This window comes from Dipodomys merriami, unplaced genomic scaffold (assembly GCF_024711535.1).
Source record: "Dipodomys merriami isolate MVZ:Mamm:240054 unplaced genomic scaffold, mDipMer1.0.p SCAF_1231, whole genome shotgun sequence".
Taxonomy (NCBI): domain Eukaryota; kingdom Metazoa; phylum Chordata; class Mammalia; order Rodentia; family Heteromyidae; genus Dipodomys; species Dipodomys merriami.
The window spans coordinates 88755-104780 of record NW_027202529.1 but is presented as its reverse complement, the minus strand read 5'-3'; the positions used below and the strand labels follow the sequence as shown (position 1 = coordinate 104780).

Below are 16026 nucleotides of genomic sequence, written 5' to 3'. Positions count from 1 at the left end.
CACTGTGTAACCCCAGAGCAGTAACCTGCAGGGTGGAGGTAATGTCTGATGCCAACCTCTAGGTGGCAGCAGTCTCCACAGGATTACTGAATCCATGCATTGTTTTCTTTAAAAGACTCGTTTTCCAAAAAACAGTACACATATAAGAAAAAGTTGATATTGTTCTCTCTCTCTCCCCCTCTGTGTGCTGGTCCTGGTGCTTGAACTCAGGACCTGGATGCTGTCCCTGAGTTTTTTCACTCAAGGCTGGTGGTTTACCACTTGTGCCTTAGTTCCACTTCTGACTTTTTGGTGGTTCACTGGAGATGAGTCTCACAGACTTTCCTTCCCAATCTGGGTTTAAACTGCAATCCTCAGATCTCAGCCTCCTGCGCAGCTAGGATGACAGGCATGAGCCACTAGCTCCTGACTCCTTAAAAGCCTTTTATGTCTGTTGAAATCTGTAGGACCCTTCTCCCTTACCAGGAGAGATGAATCTAGCTTGCAAGGCTTATGTAAAATAGCACAATAAAAGGGATCCTAATTTTAAAAATGTAACGATGGTCTTCGTTCTCCTCCCCTGCCCCCATGAGATATTCCACAAGCTGATTTGCTTCCCACCAAGATGACCGCAGCCTGCACCTCTCCATGGTGTCTGCGCACGCCACCCTACACTCAGTGAAGATGGCCCCACCCTTCAGTAGCTCAAAGAACAAATCCTCAGACTGCCTCTCCCCATCTCTCTCTCTCTCACACACACACACACACTCACGTTTACACACACAAATCAAATCCAGCATTTTGTTTTGTATTACAAGTGTTTTACAGAATGTTCCTCTGCAAGGGTACTCTGCAATTAACATTGGACACGCAGTCTCACATGGAGCCCTTCTCTATCTTCCCCGAAGGCCTCTGCGTTGCAGTTCACTAACTCCCTGCTATGGGTTTCACCGTCCACCGCTGAATTCATGAATTTGTTCACGACTTCTTCAGCCACAAACTGTGCTGCACTGAGTGGTAATTGGTGAACGAGAGCCATAAGAATTCCTGCTTTCTTGTCCCTAGCAGGCCTGCGTCATAAACATGCAACACAGACACACCTGGTTCTGGGTTTGCAGAGAAGGGAAAGACAGCTGTGTATGGGTTCCAGGACAAGCTCAACACATAACACAAATAATCCATTCAGATGGTGTAATGGTGGTGAAGGCCTTTGCAAACTTGCTCCCTGCAGTGATTGATCATCCATGACAGCGCAGAGGCGGGGCCTCCCGGGCCGGACCACGCCCCTTCACAGAAGGGCACCTACATTACACCCACAAGGGAGATTGGCCCCATCTGTGAAAGACCCATGCCAATCATTTCAAACATGGCACCAGAGAAACGTAGCACCTAATAGAAAAAACAGCTTTATGGACTCTGTCCAGCAACCAAAACACCAAAAAAAGAAAATAAAAATTCCAATGCTCAAGATACGATACATACACAAACCTATGCAAATAATAAAAATCAGATAATGCAAACCAGCCCCATGCAATGCCATCGTGCTCTGCATATCAGAAAAGCAGAGGCCCCAAGAGACCCAGAAGCAGCACCCCTCCCCCTCCTCCACAGCCAGTGGGGCCAGCTGAGCATCTTCCAGCACTTCACTGTCCTTCCTGCTTTCTGGAAGTTTCCCCAGCTTCTCCACCATTGCTAAAGCGTGTTCTAGACCTCTCTCTCTTCTTGTCCCGTCAGCCTGGTCCCAACCGTGGCTAACATGTGGCATCACCCACACCAGTGATACATCCCCAGAGGCCCCCCATGCTCTCCGTGAGGACCCCCAGGGCCCCAGCTGAGGGCCAGGCAGCCTCCAGCGTGTTCCCTGTACACGCTGCCGTGCTGTTTTCTTGGCGTGACAGATGGGCTGAGGACTTCCCGGCCTGATGCCATGGAATGGCCCAGTTCCTGTCTTTCAAGATCTAATCCTTGGGGGGCCCACATGGCACCCCTCTCTCCTGTGCCCGGCTACAAGCCAGCCATGTCATCTGGGGGTGCCAGGCAGCTGAGGGGAGCCCCTTAAGCATGCCATATAGGTCTCACTCAGAATGGGCTGGGCTTGGACCCCAGCCTTGCTCCACTGATACATCAGCGAAAAAGACAGGGTGCAGCTGAGCAAGGAAAGCTGAGGCCTTAAAACTGAGAGGGAGGTAGAGGAAACACATGGAAGCTCCAACGCAGAACCTAAAGTGAAGTTAACTTCAAAGAAAAATATGTGTGTGTACACACATGTGCACGTGAGAGACAGAGAAACAGAGACAAGACAGGGAAGGGCAGGAGCAGAGATCCTGGAGTTGAGGAGACAGGGGGCTGGGGGGGGAGAGGGGGGCAGGGCGCCCCCTGAGCTCAGTGTGGAGGCCTCCCCTTCTGTAGAGAGGCCCAGGCCTCAGCACACCTCAGGAGGCCTGCTGACACCCCACGGGGGCAGTGCAAGGTAATCCTGCTGCTTCAGTGACTTGAAGAACTGGATGGCTGGCATCTGGGCTGTGGGCTGGCACAGTGGCTTCTTGGCCGGGCAAGCCCGCTCCAGGTCCCCGACCTCAGGGCCGGGTCCTGGGGAGGAGGGCTTGCTATGAGGGGAGAGAGGACCGGGTCCCAGGCCAGGAAGGAAACAGTAGTCTCCCACCTGCTGTAGGACAAGGAGACCCTCAGAATGTGGAGACATTGGGGCCCCATCCTCCCGAGTCTCCCCTGGGTTCGGGGTGAGGCTGCTGAGCTTGGGAGGGCCAGGACCACCCACAGGAGACTTGGGGGCGTGGCTCGTGGCTGGAGGAAGCTCCACGTAGCCCTCAAACGCTGGCTTCTCTGAGGCTGCTCCAGCGGGCCCGCTGGTCTGTTGAGGACAGAGGCTGGGGTCGTGGTCTGAGACAGGGACAAGCGGGGCCGAAGAGACCGACGTGGTCCCTGTGGGCAGGGCGAAGGCCATGTCTGCAGTGGTGACATAGTCAGAGGCCACCGCGGGAGACGCAGGGGTAGCAGGCAGAGCTGCCGGGCTGCCCTTTGGGTCCTGTCCACTGGCCCCTGGCTCGGAGGTCATGGGGTGAGGGCCAGGGCCTCTCCCAGACTCCAGGGAGGGGCTCTCCTCGCATCTCTGCAGACCGCACTGATGCTCCTCACTTGCAGGCTGGCTGTGCTCTGTCACCTGGGCCAGGGGGACCAAGTGCACCTGTCCCCCAGGGGGCAAACACAGGTACTCCAGGGAGCTTGGCAGTGGGGGCCTCGGGCTCCCACCCACCTGTGAGGGTGGGAAGCCCACGATATCAGGCAGGGAGCGGGTATGGGGGGCCCCCAGGTAGGGGCCGTTGAAGTCGAAGCTGGAGATCTGTTTCTCGGGGTGGCCTGTAGGGGCCGGGGAGGCAGGTGGAGGGCTGGGGGGCTGCTCCGCGGGCAGGCTAGGGTCAGCTGGGGTGGTGTCTGGCTCAGATGGTGAATCGTAGTTAACATGGAGGTCCTCTGTGGTGAGAGGCGACACCTCACTGACCCTCAATCCCCTGTGGGAAGATCAGAGACAGAGGTGTGGAGGCCACGGGGGCAGGTGACTGCACATGCAGGGGAGGCTAGGTGATCCCGAAGTCCTGGCATCTGATCTCACAGTCAGTGCCCAGGAGAGACCAGGCCTCACGAGGTTTTGTATCTTGGTAAGCATCACATATGCTATGCTTAGCTCAAGGTCACCTACAGAACCTTCAAGGTCATCCACAGAACCTTCAGGCCAGGTCTATGATATGCCTGTGCTCCAGTCCTGCCTTTGGTTATTCTACCCACCAGGCCAACAATTCTCCCCAACAGACAATGCCGTTTTACAAAAGGGGCAGGGGCCCTCCGGGCGGGAGTACTCTGTCAGCCATGCAACCTCTGCAGTGTGGCACCTCCCTGGGTCACAGGGCAAGGGAGAGGCAGGGGGACTCTGGTGAAGTCCCTGTCCCTGGTCTGTGCTTCCCTAACCTGGGAGTCAGGAAGTTCTCCCCGAGTCTACCTGGGAGCCACTGTGGGTCTGTTCCCCTATGAGCCACAGGCCACACCATCCCCACCCATGGTGGAATAGGGGGTTATGCTGGCCTCCCGCTCCCCGGGGGTCAGGCGCAGTCAGAGCCACACACACACTCACCCCTCCAGCTCAGGACACAGTCCCCATGGTCCCCAGGAAGGGGGGCTTCTGCCGGCGCCGGCCCATGTGCTGTCTGGGAGTCGCAGCCCTGCGCTTCCACCCTGCAAGAGGAAGGACGTGGGTGCCTGTGGGTGGTGGGGACCCCGGGGATCAGTGGAGGAATGGGGGAACTCAGGGAGCCATATCCGCATGTCCTGACTAGCCGCGGCCTTCAGACACCAAGGCCCTGAGGCCCAGGGAGGGCTGCGATGACGCCGGGGCTCCTGAGCAGCCACGGGCAGGGGAGCTGCGGATCCCAAGCCTCCCAGTGGGGTTTCCTCCGGACGTGGACTGTGGCCCCTCACAGGCCAGTGCTGCCTGACCACGGGCTCCTGTGCCCACCACTGATGTCCACCATGGCCGCCCTCCTCCCCAGGATCCACCTTCCCACCAGCCCAGCCTCCAAGCGCTCAAGGCTGGGGCCGTGCCAGGACAGGCCCGGAGGTGGCAGGACACCTACAGGGAGCCAGGAGCAGAGCCCCAGCCAGGTCTCACCTGGAACAGGAGGCTCTTGCTGGGGTTGGGCAGCCTCTCCTTCCACTTCCTGTTCAGCCTGGAAGACACCAGGGAGGTGGCCATCACCAGAGACCTCAAGGCCAGCTATGTGCAGAGGGGAAACGGAGGTCCCACACGCGGGTGGTGGAGCAGGAAGCAGCAGCAGGTCTGGCAGCCAGGCCTGGTGGTCCCCGGGGTCCTGGCTGGCCTCCCCTGAGCCGCAGCGAGCACTGACCTGTATCCATAGATGCCGCAGAAGCGCAGGGCCACGAGCAAGGTGGGGGAGACTCCGGCCAGGATGAGCGGCAGCACCCATAAGGGCAGCACTTGGGCAGCAGAGGGACAAGGAGTGTCAGGTGGGAGGGAAAGGCCTCGGCCTGGAGTTGCTCAGGGCTCGCTGTCCCTCAGGACCTCTGCTTGGGCCCAGGGCTTGGAGGGTGCTGGGCAGGGCGGCCAGACACAGCTAAGAAAGAGGCCTGGGTCGGAGACCCGGAGTCACAGAGCAGGACGCTGGGGGGTGGGGCAGGCCTGGATACTAGCACTGGTGGTGTAGGAGTCACAGGTTTGGCCTGACCATCTTGGGGACTTCCCAGAGCCCTGGGCCTCCGGGTACAGGAGGGAGGGTGAGGTGGAGCGGCCCATGGCCGTGTGTCTATGCCCAGCCCTCCCTGTCTGGGTCCGTGGCGCTGCCCAGGAGTACAGTCAGGAGGCAGACATACCCGTCTCTGTGGTCCAGGACTGCTCCTCACTCCACTCGCTCCAGATCCCGTTGTAGACACCATAGTTGGGCCTGACCCTCACCCTGGCCACGTACATGGAGGCGGGCTCCAGAGCGGGCAGTGCCATGCTGTGGGCGTTCTGCAGGATCTCTTTCTTGCTGGCCTGGGGAGAGCAGGTGCACCGAGGCTGAGGCCACGCCCCTGGCCAGGTGCAGCAGGCTGGCTGCAATCCCTCTCCCTGCCATCCACCATCAGCTGTATCCAGAGCTCCTAGGGCCTCGTGGTCACCACGGGGGACCCCATCAGACCATGCAGTCCAATGGGACCAGACCCTCCTGTACCTCCCCCAGTGCCAATGATGACACCTGGACCCGGAATCCCTTGGGCTCACCTCCTCCTACCACTCCCTGGAGGCCCCTCTACCATCCAGGTATTCTGGGGGTGGCCCTGTACCCCAAATCCAGCCTATTCAGGAAGGCAGGACAGGTAGCTTGCACCCTGGTCTCAGAAATTGGATCCACAAACCTAAGCCTCCTTATTCTGCCTGACACCCCCTCCTGCCTCAGTTTCTCCATTTTTGGCCTAGGCTAGGGGCTTGCTCTCTGGAGCCAATGGCTATGCACAGGTCCTAGACCTGCCTGGTGGAGGGGACAGAGACAGAGGTGGGGGGGTGTGGGCAGCCTGGGCCTCAGGACCAGTCTATTCCCAGTTGCTATCCTTTGGCTCCAGATACCATTCCCATGTATCATGTCCCCAGGACTTTGGGACTTGAAAACCTCCATCCCTTTATCTCAGCTGGCCCCACACTGATGGGCTCTGAACCTTGTAATTCGGGGTCCATTCTGGTCACGTGACCATGTCATGTCAGCTCTAGGCGCCTCAGTCCCCTCACCAGGAAATGGGGCTGTGACCATCTCATTTCTCAGGGGTGCAGTCACTCAAGTCCCAGTGGTCACCTCTGACAGCTGGTTCAAGGCCCAGGCAGAGGAGGCTCCTTGGGGTGGGGGCTCCCTCCCTCTCCTTCCCTCCATTTCCTGTTGTTGTTGTTATTTTTCCAGGTCCTCACCTCCCAGTCGGCTGTGGATTTCCTGTACTGGACCTCGAACGTGTGGTCGATGTGCGCGTAGTACATTTTCTTGGTTTTCCAGCGCAGGCTGTAGCTCTCTCCATCTTTACTCACAGTGAGGGTGGGGCACGGCATCTGGACTGCAGGGAGGGAAACTTTCAGGGTCACCAGGTCATCACCCCTGCAGTGGTCACAGGGGCCCCAGCTCCCCACCACTGAGGCCTCTTTGGGCCTCACCAAGCCGCCACATCAGCAGTGTCATCATGGCCACTCAGCTCCTGGGAGATGACAAGACAGGCTTCGTCGTGCCTGCTGGCTGGTGTTTGAAAGCAGTAGAGGCTGTCAACTGCATGACAGCCACCATCAAACTTGCTCGGTATCCATTCTCACTGCCCTCCATGCCAGGTCCTACAGCGCCCTCGTGTTATACGCTGGGAACCTGGGTCTCAGCATAGTTATGAAACCTGTCCCAGGTGGGCAGATGCACAGTGGAAGAGCAGACTTCTTGCCCTTCCCTGCTGCCCTAGCGTCTTTAGATGGGACTGTTCTGTGCTTCTCGACCTCAGCTCCTCTGCTGGAAGGTATGAGATGTCTGGAGCCAGGACCCAACCTGCTTACAGGTTCTCACCATCTGGAAAGCCCCCACACCAGCTGTACTTGGCCTTGAGCCATGTCTAGGTGGCTCCCTGCCCAGCCACACTGTGAAGCCTCTTTGAGACAGTCCCTCCCACTTGGCCTCAAGGTAGAAAACACAAAGAACAGAGAAAGCAGAAACAGTATCAGAATTTCTGCATACTAATCTTGATTTACCTCCTACTAGCTTGGCATCTTTAAGTTAGTCACTCAACCTATTATCTATCCATTAGGAAAAACAAAGATGGCTCATAACCAAATAAGGGGGTAAGATGGCAAACTAAAAGCATCTTTCATTTTTACTCTGTGAAGAGAACAATCTGGTGTCATTGAGGAGACCAGATTTTAAAGTGAGAAAGAAAAGAAGAGAGCCAGAATCAATGGAAGATGTGGCCAGAGCCAGAACACTGTAGAACAACTTTTTCAGCAGGAAGAAAACAGCATAGAACAGAGCTACCAGCAGCCATGTCCCTGCACTGGGGGAGGGACAACTAAAGCTGCAATCTGGTACTCCTGAAGGAAACAGTCCTCACTCCCAGAGCTAAGGAGCATGGTCTCCTGCACCTCACAGATTATATTCTCTCCCTCTCTCTCATACATTTAGAGAAGCAAGAACAATCAAAAACATACTTTGCATTATGTAAGTCTGTTTGTGCTGTTTTGGTTTGATTGCTTTAGTTGTATATTTTTGTTGCTGTTTGGGTTTTTTCTTTACAAAATCTGTATGGCTGATACAGATTATTTTAGTCCTTTTCTTTTCTTTTCTTTTTTGGTTGGTGGTAGGGCCTGAACTCTTGGCCTGGATGTTGTCCCTGAGCTCTTCAGCTCAAGGCTAGTACTCTGCCACTTGATCCACAGTGCCACTTCTGGCTTTCTTCTGCTTATGTGGTGCTAAGGAATTGAACCCAGGGCCTCATGCACACTAGGCAAGCGCTCTACCACGGAGCCACCTTCTCAGCCTCTAGTTCTTAACTTTTATCATAGACTATTTACCTCATCCCATCCACCATTTCCTTTTGCTTCTCCTACCCCTTCTTTTTCTTTGAACTCATCATGTCTGTATCAAGCCTACCTACTGAAATTCAACTTCCTTCCTTCCTTCCTTCCTTCCTTCCTTCCTTCCTTCCTTCCTTCCTTCCTTCCTTCCTTCCTTCCTCCCTTCCTTTCCCATCCCTTCCTTCTTTCCTTCCCTTCCTTTTCTTCCTTCCCTTCCCTCCTTCCTTCCTTCCTTTCTTCCTTCCTTCCTTCCTTTTTTCTCTCTCTCTTTCTTTCTTTGCCAGTCCTGGGGTTTGACCTCATGGCCTGGGAACTGTCCCTGAGCTTTTTTTGCTCAAGCCTAGCACTCTACCACTGAGCCACAGAACCATTTCTGGCTTTTTCTGTCTATGTGATTCTGAGGAATTGAACCCAGGGTTTCATGCATTCTAGGTAAGCACTCTACCACTAAGCCACATCCCCACCCCCTGTAATTAAAGTTTAAATCATACCTTTGTCCTCTTTCTGTAGCCCCTCTCCACCCACTACACTTTCTATCTACTGGTAGAAAAGCTCTCTTGTCCGTATTTATTTTTATCCCTGCTCCCCTATACCAAATCCCTCATTACCTGCACTCCCATCGGGAAACTAAGTTACCTAAATATAATTTGATTCAACTGTTTTTCTGTTTCTTTGTAGGGATTTTGAGCTATTTGATTGAGCATTCTTACTCTTTTGCTTGTTTTTTTTTTTTTCCTTTTTTTTTCTCTATTTGCTGTTATTTGGGATGGTGTGTGTGTGTGTGTGTGTGTGTGTGTGTGCGCTCGCGCGCACGCGCACACGGGGGCCTGCAGACACACACACACACACAAGTACCTACTTAGCTATTCACGTCTCTTCTATTATAACCCATCAGCTAGATTTTCACTTCTATCTTACTCACACTTCACCCCAGACATTGCCCAGTCTTAGCTCAAAGGGCATGTATTCCAGGGGGCGAAAAATCACTCACCTAACAAATCAACAAGGTGAAATGCTGCTATCAAGAACCAGCAACTCCATAATAAAGGACTCAAGTGATACTGAAGCAGAAGAAAGCTCAAACAAGGAGGTCAAAATAGTAATGACAAGAATGGTCAATACAATAAAAGAGGTCACTATAAATAGCTCAACAAATTCAAAGATGAGTCCAACAATAAGAGAACAAGAACCGGAGAGCACAAGAAAACACAGGAATGAAATATAGAAGGTGATGCAGAATATAAAAGAGGAAATCAATAATGATGTCAAAATCTTGAAAAAAATCAAATTGAAATCCTGGAAGAGAAGAGCTCAGTAACGCAAATAAAAAATGCAATTGAAAGCCTAGCTTATAAGAGAGAAGTTGAAAACAGGGTGTGGGGGAGGGGTGAAGATAAAGCAAAGGAAGTAGATCAGAGACTGTTGAAAAAAAAAACCACTTAAGTTACAAAGAGGACTTATAAGCTCAGACTCTGCCAAAAGACCAAACCTACATATAATGGGGATAAAAAGGGAGACGAAATAAAAACCAAAGGCATTGATAGCCTATATAATAAAATAATAATAGAAAACGTCCACAATTTGAGAAAGAAGGGGGCATACATCTGATGGAGGCTTAAAGAACTTCCAACAGGCAAGATTAGAAGAAGAAATAACCCTAGTGTTTTATAGCTAAAACACTAAATTGCAAAGAATAAAAGAATATTGAAAGCCTCAAAAGAGAGTAGACAAGTAAATTACAGTGGCAAGCCCATTAGAATATCAGCAGATTTCTCTATGCAAACACTAAATGCAAGGAGAATATGGCATGACATAATTCAAGTCCTGCAAGATAATAATTGCCAACCTAGCCTACTGTCCTTTATTAGTGAAAGAGAAATAAGAACTTTCCATGACAACTGAAAGCTAAAGAAATTAATGATTAACAACTAAAACTGCAAAAAACCAATAAAATACTTAAAGGCATTCTATGCAAATCCCAAACAGAAAAATATAGGAAAGAACAAAATCTACTAGAGGAGATTAACAAGTATCTAAAAAAAGATCAAAATGACAAGAAATACGATGTATCTTTAACTTTCTTTCTTGTGCTGGTCCTGGGGCTTGAACTCAGGGCTTGGGCACTGTCCCTGCCTCTTTTGCTCAAAGATAGTGCTCTACCAGTTGAGTCACAGCTCTACCTCTGGCTTTTTCTGTGATTAATTGGAGATAAGAGTCTCAGGGATTTTTCTGACTAGGCTGGCTTTGAATCCTCCTCAGATCTCAGCCTCCTGAGTAGCTAGAATTATAGGCATGAGCCACCAGCTCCTGGCTCAATGTTAACATTCAATTTGTAATGGTCTTAATTGTCCAACATGCCACAAGATCCAACCATTTGTTGCCTACCAGAAACACATCTCACTTGACATAGACAAACACAGGGTTGAAGAATGGAAAAAAAGGCCTTCCCAGTAAATGGACCCTGAAAGTAGGATAGTATCTGACAAAATGGGCTTCAAGCTAAAAGTAGTCAAAAGAGACAAAGAAGGTCACTTCGAATTAATAAAGGGAAGCTAAAGTAGAATTTATAGTAGTTTTCATGCACCAAATAACAGCAGACATGAATGAGTTAATTAAACAAACAATTCTGGCTTTACAAATGCTGATAGATCAACAAAAGTAGGATACTTCAATACCCCGCTCTCACCAATAAGAGGTCATTCAAACAAAAACAAAAAACTCAAAGAAACCTCAGAACTAAAGAACATCATAGATCAACTAGACATAAGAAACATCTACGGAGTATTTCATCTAATAGCAGCATAACACACATTTTTTTCCTCTGCAACTCATGGAAATATCCCTCAAATAAATCATTTTTTGAGATGTAAATTAAGCTTCTACCAATAGAATGAAATAAAAAATCACCCTTCATTGTATCTGACCATAATGGAATTAAACTAGAACTCAATGACAAGATACTACAGAAAATATATAAATACATGTAGACTGAACAACATACTGTTGAATGACCAGCTGGTTATTGAAAAAATAAAGGGAAAAAATGTAAAGTTCCTGGAATTAATGAAAATGAGAACACAGCCTGCCACAGCCTGTGGAATATAGTGAGACAGTGCCGAGAGGAACATGCAGAACCACGGAGCGCATACATCCAAAGAAGAGCGCTCTCAAATACACGGCCCAATAACACTCCTCACACTTGCAGAAAAACAGGAACAAACGAAACCCCAAATTAGCAGACAGTAAGAAATAGTAAGATTAGGCAGAAAAATAATGAAAAAGTAATGAAATGGAGGCTAAAAAAAACTATACAGAGAATCAATGAAACAAAAGTTGGTGTTATGGAAAAATAAATAAGGTTGACAATCCCCTAGGTAATCTGACAAAAGAAGAAGGAAAGTTATCAACTCAATGAAATTAGAGATGAAAGAAGAATATCACAATAGATACCAAAATAATCCAAAGGATCATGAAGGAATACTTTGAAATCTTCTTATCAAATAAGTTGGAAGAATCCAGAAAAAAAGAATTATTTTCTGCAAACAGTTGACCTATCAAAAATTGAACCATGAAGATATAAACTGCCTCAAGAGATACATAAGAAGTCATGATGATCTGGGCACTGGTGTCTCACGCTGTAATCCTAACTATTCAGGAGGCTGAGATCTGAGGATCACAGTTCAGAGACAGCCCAGGCAGGAAAGCCTGAGAGACTTTTATCTCCAATAAAGCACCAAAAAATCGGAGGTAGTACTGTGGCTCAATAGCCTTGAGCTGAAGCGTGAGGGTCAGTGCCCAGGCCCAGAGTTCAAGCTCTACCACCGATCAAAAAAAAAAAAAAGAAGTAATGATAGTGAAACATTAATAGTCTTTCAACAAAGAAAAACCCGGGACCAGATAGATTCATGACAGAATTTGATCAAACCTTTAAAAAAGAACTAACAATAAAATTCTCCATGAAATAGAAAGGAATAATACCAAACTCCTTCTACGAAGTAAATATTATACTCTTTGCAAAACCAGAAAGACAGTAAGAAAATTATAGACCAATCTACTTAATGAACATTGATGTAAAAATTCTCAATAAAATCCTTACAAACTAAGTTCAACAAAACATCAAAAAATCATGAACCATGATTTTGTTGGGTCCGTTCCAGGGATTCAAGGATAGTTAAAATATGTCAATCAATAAATGTAATGTATCATGTAAACAGGATTAAGGACAATCACACATAATCATCTCAACTGATGAAGAAAAACTATTTCCTTTTTTTATGATAACAGCTCTGAACAAACTAGGAATAGAAGGAAAGTAACCTGAACTTAATAAAGGCTATATATGACAACTTACAGCCTATACCTTACAAAATGGGAAAAACCAAAACCATTTCAAGATTGAGTAAAGGATGTCCACTCTCCTCACTCTTACTCAATATGGTACTGTAATTCTAGTCAGAACAATACAGCAGGAGAAATAAAAAGAAATTCAAATAGGGAAAAAAGGAGTCAAATTATCAACTTTTTCAGAAGACATGATCATGCACTTAAAAGACGTTACAGATTCCACCAAAAATCTAGAACTGAGAAATTCCTTCAGAAATGTAGCAAGATACAGAGTCAACACTCAAAAAAATGGTGGCATTTCTGCACGCCAACAATGAATAGGTTGAAAAGGAAATCCAGGAAACAACTGAATTCATTATAATCTGAAAAATAATAAAATACCTAGGTTTACTTAATCAAGGAAGTGAAAGACTGTAAGGAAACTATACAACTTTGGAGAAAGAAATTGAAGAAGACATCAGAAGGTGCAAAATCTTTCATACTCATGGGTTGACAGAATTAATGTTGTAAAAATAGCCATATGTACAGATTCACTGCAATACCATCAAAATTCTAACATTAGCTCTCATAGAATTAGAAAAAACAGTCCAAATTTCATAGTATGTGATAGAAGCCCCTGAAGAACAAAAGCAATTCCAAGTGAAAAGAACATCATGAAAGGTATCACAATACCAGACTCCAAAATATACTGCAGAACCACAGTGAGAAAATCAGCTTGGTACTGGCATAAAAAGAGACCCGAAGACCAATGCAACAGTATAGAAGACCCAGGAATAAAATCACTCACTTACCAATGAATCATTTTTGACAAAGGAGCCAAGATCACATAATGGAGAAAAGAAAGCCTCAACAAATGGTGCCTGGGGGAACATTGGGTATCTATCTGCAGAAGACTGAACCCAGACCCCTATCTCTGGTCCTGTATAAAATCAACCCCAATTGGATCAAAGAGCTCAAAGGCAGACCTGAAACTTCAAATCTACTATAGATAAATGGAGGCGAAACCCTGGTAGTTATAGACACAAGTAAATCTTTTCTGAATAGGATTCCAGCTGCCCAGAGGATAGGAGCAAGAATTGACAAAGGGAACTACATTAGAGTTTCTGCATAGTAAAAGAAACAGTCACCAGAACCAAGAAACCATCCACAGAAGGGGAGAAAAATCTTCACCAGCTATTCCATAAAGGATTAGTATATAGACTACAGAAAGAACTAAAAAAACTAAACAGTTAAAGAACAAACAATTAATAAATGAGCAAGTGGGGATTAATATAGAGAATATATAAAGTACTCAAACCAGGTGCTGGTGGCTCACACCTGTAATTCTAGCAACTCAGGAGGCTGAGATCTGAGGAGCTCAGTTCGAAGCCAGCTTGGGTAGGAGAGTCTGTACAACTCCTATTTCCAACTAACCACCAAAAAACTAGAAGTAGAGTTGTGATTCAAAGTGGAAGAACACTAGCTTTGAGGGAAAAAAAAAAAATTAAAAAAAGCTCAGAGATATCATCCAGGCCCTGAGTTTAAGTTCAATGGATGAAAACAACCAATCAATCCTAAAAATATTAACAGTAAGAGAACAAATAATCCAATTAATAAAGGGGCAAGTAAACAAAAAGTAACACAGATTGGCTAATAAATACACGAAGAGATGTTCAACATGCTAGCCTTAATGGAAACGCAAATCAAAATCACAGGGAGAATCCATCTCCCTCCAGTCAGAACGGCAGCAAATGCTGGCCAAGATGTGGGGGAATAAAGGAACCTCATGCACTTTGGGTCACAAGCTGCACTTCTTTGAAAGGTCACGGGAAAAAAAAAGAAAGGTCACAAAACTGGGCTTCTTTGAAAGGGATGCACGCTAGGCCTGGACACTAGGCCTGGGACTGCTGGGGTGTCACAAGGAACTCATGCTGGCCCACAGTGAGGCGGGGAAAACTCACTGTGGTCTGAGCTCTGGATGTTTTTTTCCTCGGTCCTTGGTCTAACAGACACGATGTACTGGCCGTGGGCCCTGGGGTCAGCCACAGGGATCCCACAGCGGTGCCGGGTGTAGAGGTCACCCACTTCCTCCTTCTGCACAGGGGAGCACTCTTTTTCCCTGGGGAGCACAAGTAGTTGAGGACAGGTATCAGGACAGGCCAGAGGAGAGCTGAAACCTCAGGTGAGCTGTGGTCCCAGGGACCTTCCGGGGCCCAGAGGAGGAGGGGTGGGTCAGGACACTTACTTTGCACCAAGGCTGGACCTGTAGAAGAGTCCGAAAGAGACGGAGTGGATCACAGGGGACCGCACTTCCCAGGAGCAGGTAAGCATGTGGACCCCGTCGAAGAAGCACTGTAGGTTGCCGGGCTGCGCCTCGTCCCCTGGGAGGAGGGACAGGCTTGCTCAGCCACAGCTCTGGTTTTCTGTGCAGCTCGGACACAGAGAACATGGCCACCAGGCCGTGGATGATGGCAGGCTGGCCCTGTCCGCTCTGTGCCACCAGCTTGAGAGGATCGGGGCTGGGTGAGCCATTTCAGGGCCAGGGATAGTCTCCAAGTGTTGGTGACAGAGGGGACCCTGTACAGAGCACTCCTGCTAGTGATCAGTGTTATTTGTCATGGACCCTAGGGGCATGGGCAGAGTTGACCCAGGACCCTGGCATGGATGTGGGACAGGCCTGGGATCTCAGATCAGGACCCAAAGCAGAGACCGTGGGGGACTCTTCCACCCCTACTGCCCAGAGAGAGGCACTTCCCCCATCATCCCCTTACCTGGCTGGGAATCCCAGCGCACCTCAGGGCTCCACGGGCTGGGCCGTCCCGACATGCCTGAGTTCGAGGACAGCCTGGTCCGCACTCGGGCCACGTAGGTGCTGCTGGCCGTGAGGTGCTCTGGCCCCAGGGTGACTTGTGAGGACTCGGAGTGCAGGGTGGTGGCATCCTGCAGGAGAGGGGGTGCTGAGGGAGGGCCAGGCCAGGCGACGTCCCTGGCTGGGCAGAGCCGCCTTCGGGTCCTACCTCCCACGAGTGGTGCCACTGCTTGTACGCCACCTCAAACTCCAGGTCCCTGTGTGACAGCCAGGGTGCTGGGGCAGCCCCCAGGGCCACCGTCCAGTTCAGCAGGAACTCGTCTCCCTTGCTCCTGACCTGGATGTCCTGGGGTGAGGGCGGCTGGACTGTGGGGAGAGGAAGCGCGGGGCAGGTGAGGGCGGCCTGGCCACGGGATGACGCTCCTGCCAGTACTGTCTGCCATCACTGGTGGATGAGGAGGGGGATCCTTCCTCTACAGCCCTGGGCCCCTGACCTCCAGCACCGTGGGCTCCATGTGAAAGCAGTGGCAGGACTTGGGGAGGGGGGCTCTGAATGCCAACTACCAGCTCCTTAGGGGGGCTAGAAACCAAACAGCAGCCCCTTCCTGCCTAGCTGTGTACCACAGCCTCCTTCCCAGCAGAGGGCGCTGCAGGCCAGACTGCTGGCTCCCCTGCGGCCCACTCTCCCTCCTATCCAAGTCCCCCAGGTCTTTGAGGACTGTCATTACCTGGTATAAGTGTCACCTGCTCTAGGCACCCACCCTCTTGGACTCCCACTCACTGGTGGAATTGCTTGTTCATGTCTCACTGCAGCTGTCGGTAA

At 49.7% G+C, this 16026-nt stretch overlaps 1 protein-coding gene across 3 annotated transcripts in view; it reads right to left on the bottom strand.

Annotated features, from left to right (window-relative positions):
• Positions 1-1369: 1369 nt before the first annotated feature.
• Positions 1370-16026, bottom strand: part of LOC138823821 (cytokine receptor common subunit beta-like) — a 38509-nt gene continuing 23852 nt past the window's right edge. For all 3 annotated transcript variants that reach the window (XM_070017382.1, XM_070017383.1, XM_070017381.1), the window contains exons 5-14: positions 15412-15569; positions 15166-15334; positions 14640-14775; positions 14356-14513; positions 6443-6582; positions 5377-5539; positions 4893-4983; positions 4658-4715; positions 4124-4224; positions 1370-3506 (exon numbers count right to left, since the gene is read on the bottom strand). In XM_070017382.1, coding sequence (XP_069873483.1) covers positions 2402-3506; positions 4124-4224; positions 4658-4715; positions 4893-4983; positions 5377-5539; positions 6443-6582; positions 14356-14513; positions 14640-14775; positions 15166-15334; positions 15412-15569 — 2279 coding nt within the window. In that variant the 3' untranslated portion in view covers positions 1370-2401. The remainder of the gene's footprint in view (positions 3507-4123; positions 4225-4657; positions 4716-4892; positions 4984-5376; positions 5540-6442; positions 6583-14355; positions 14514-14639; positions 14776-15165; positions 15335-15411; positions 15570-16026) is intronic.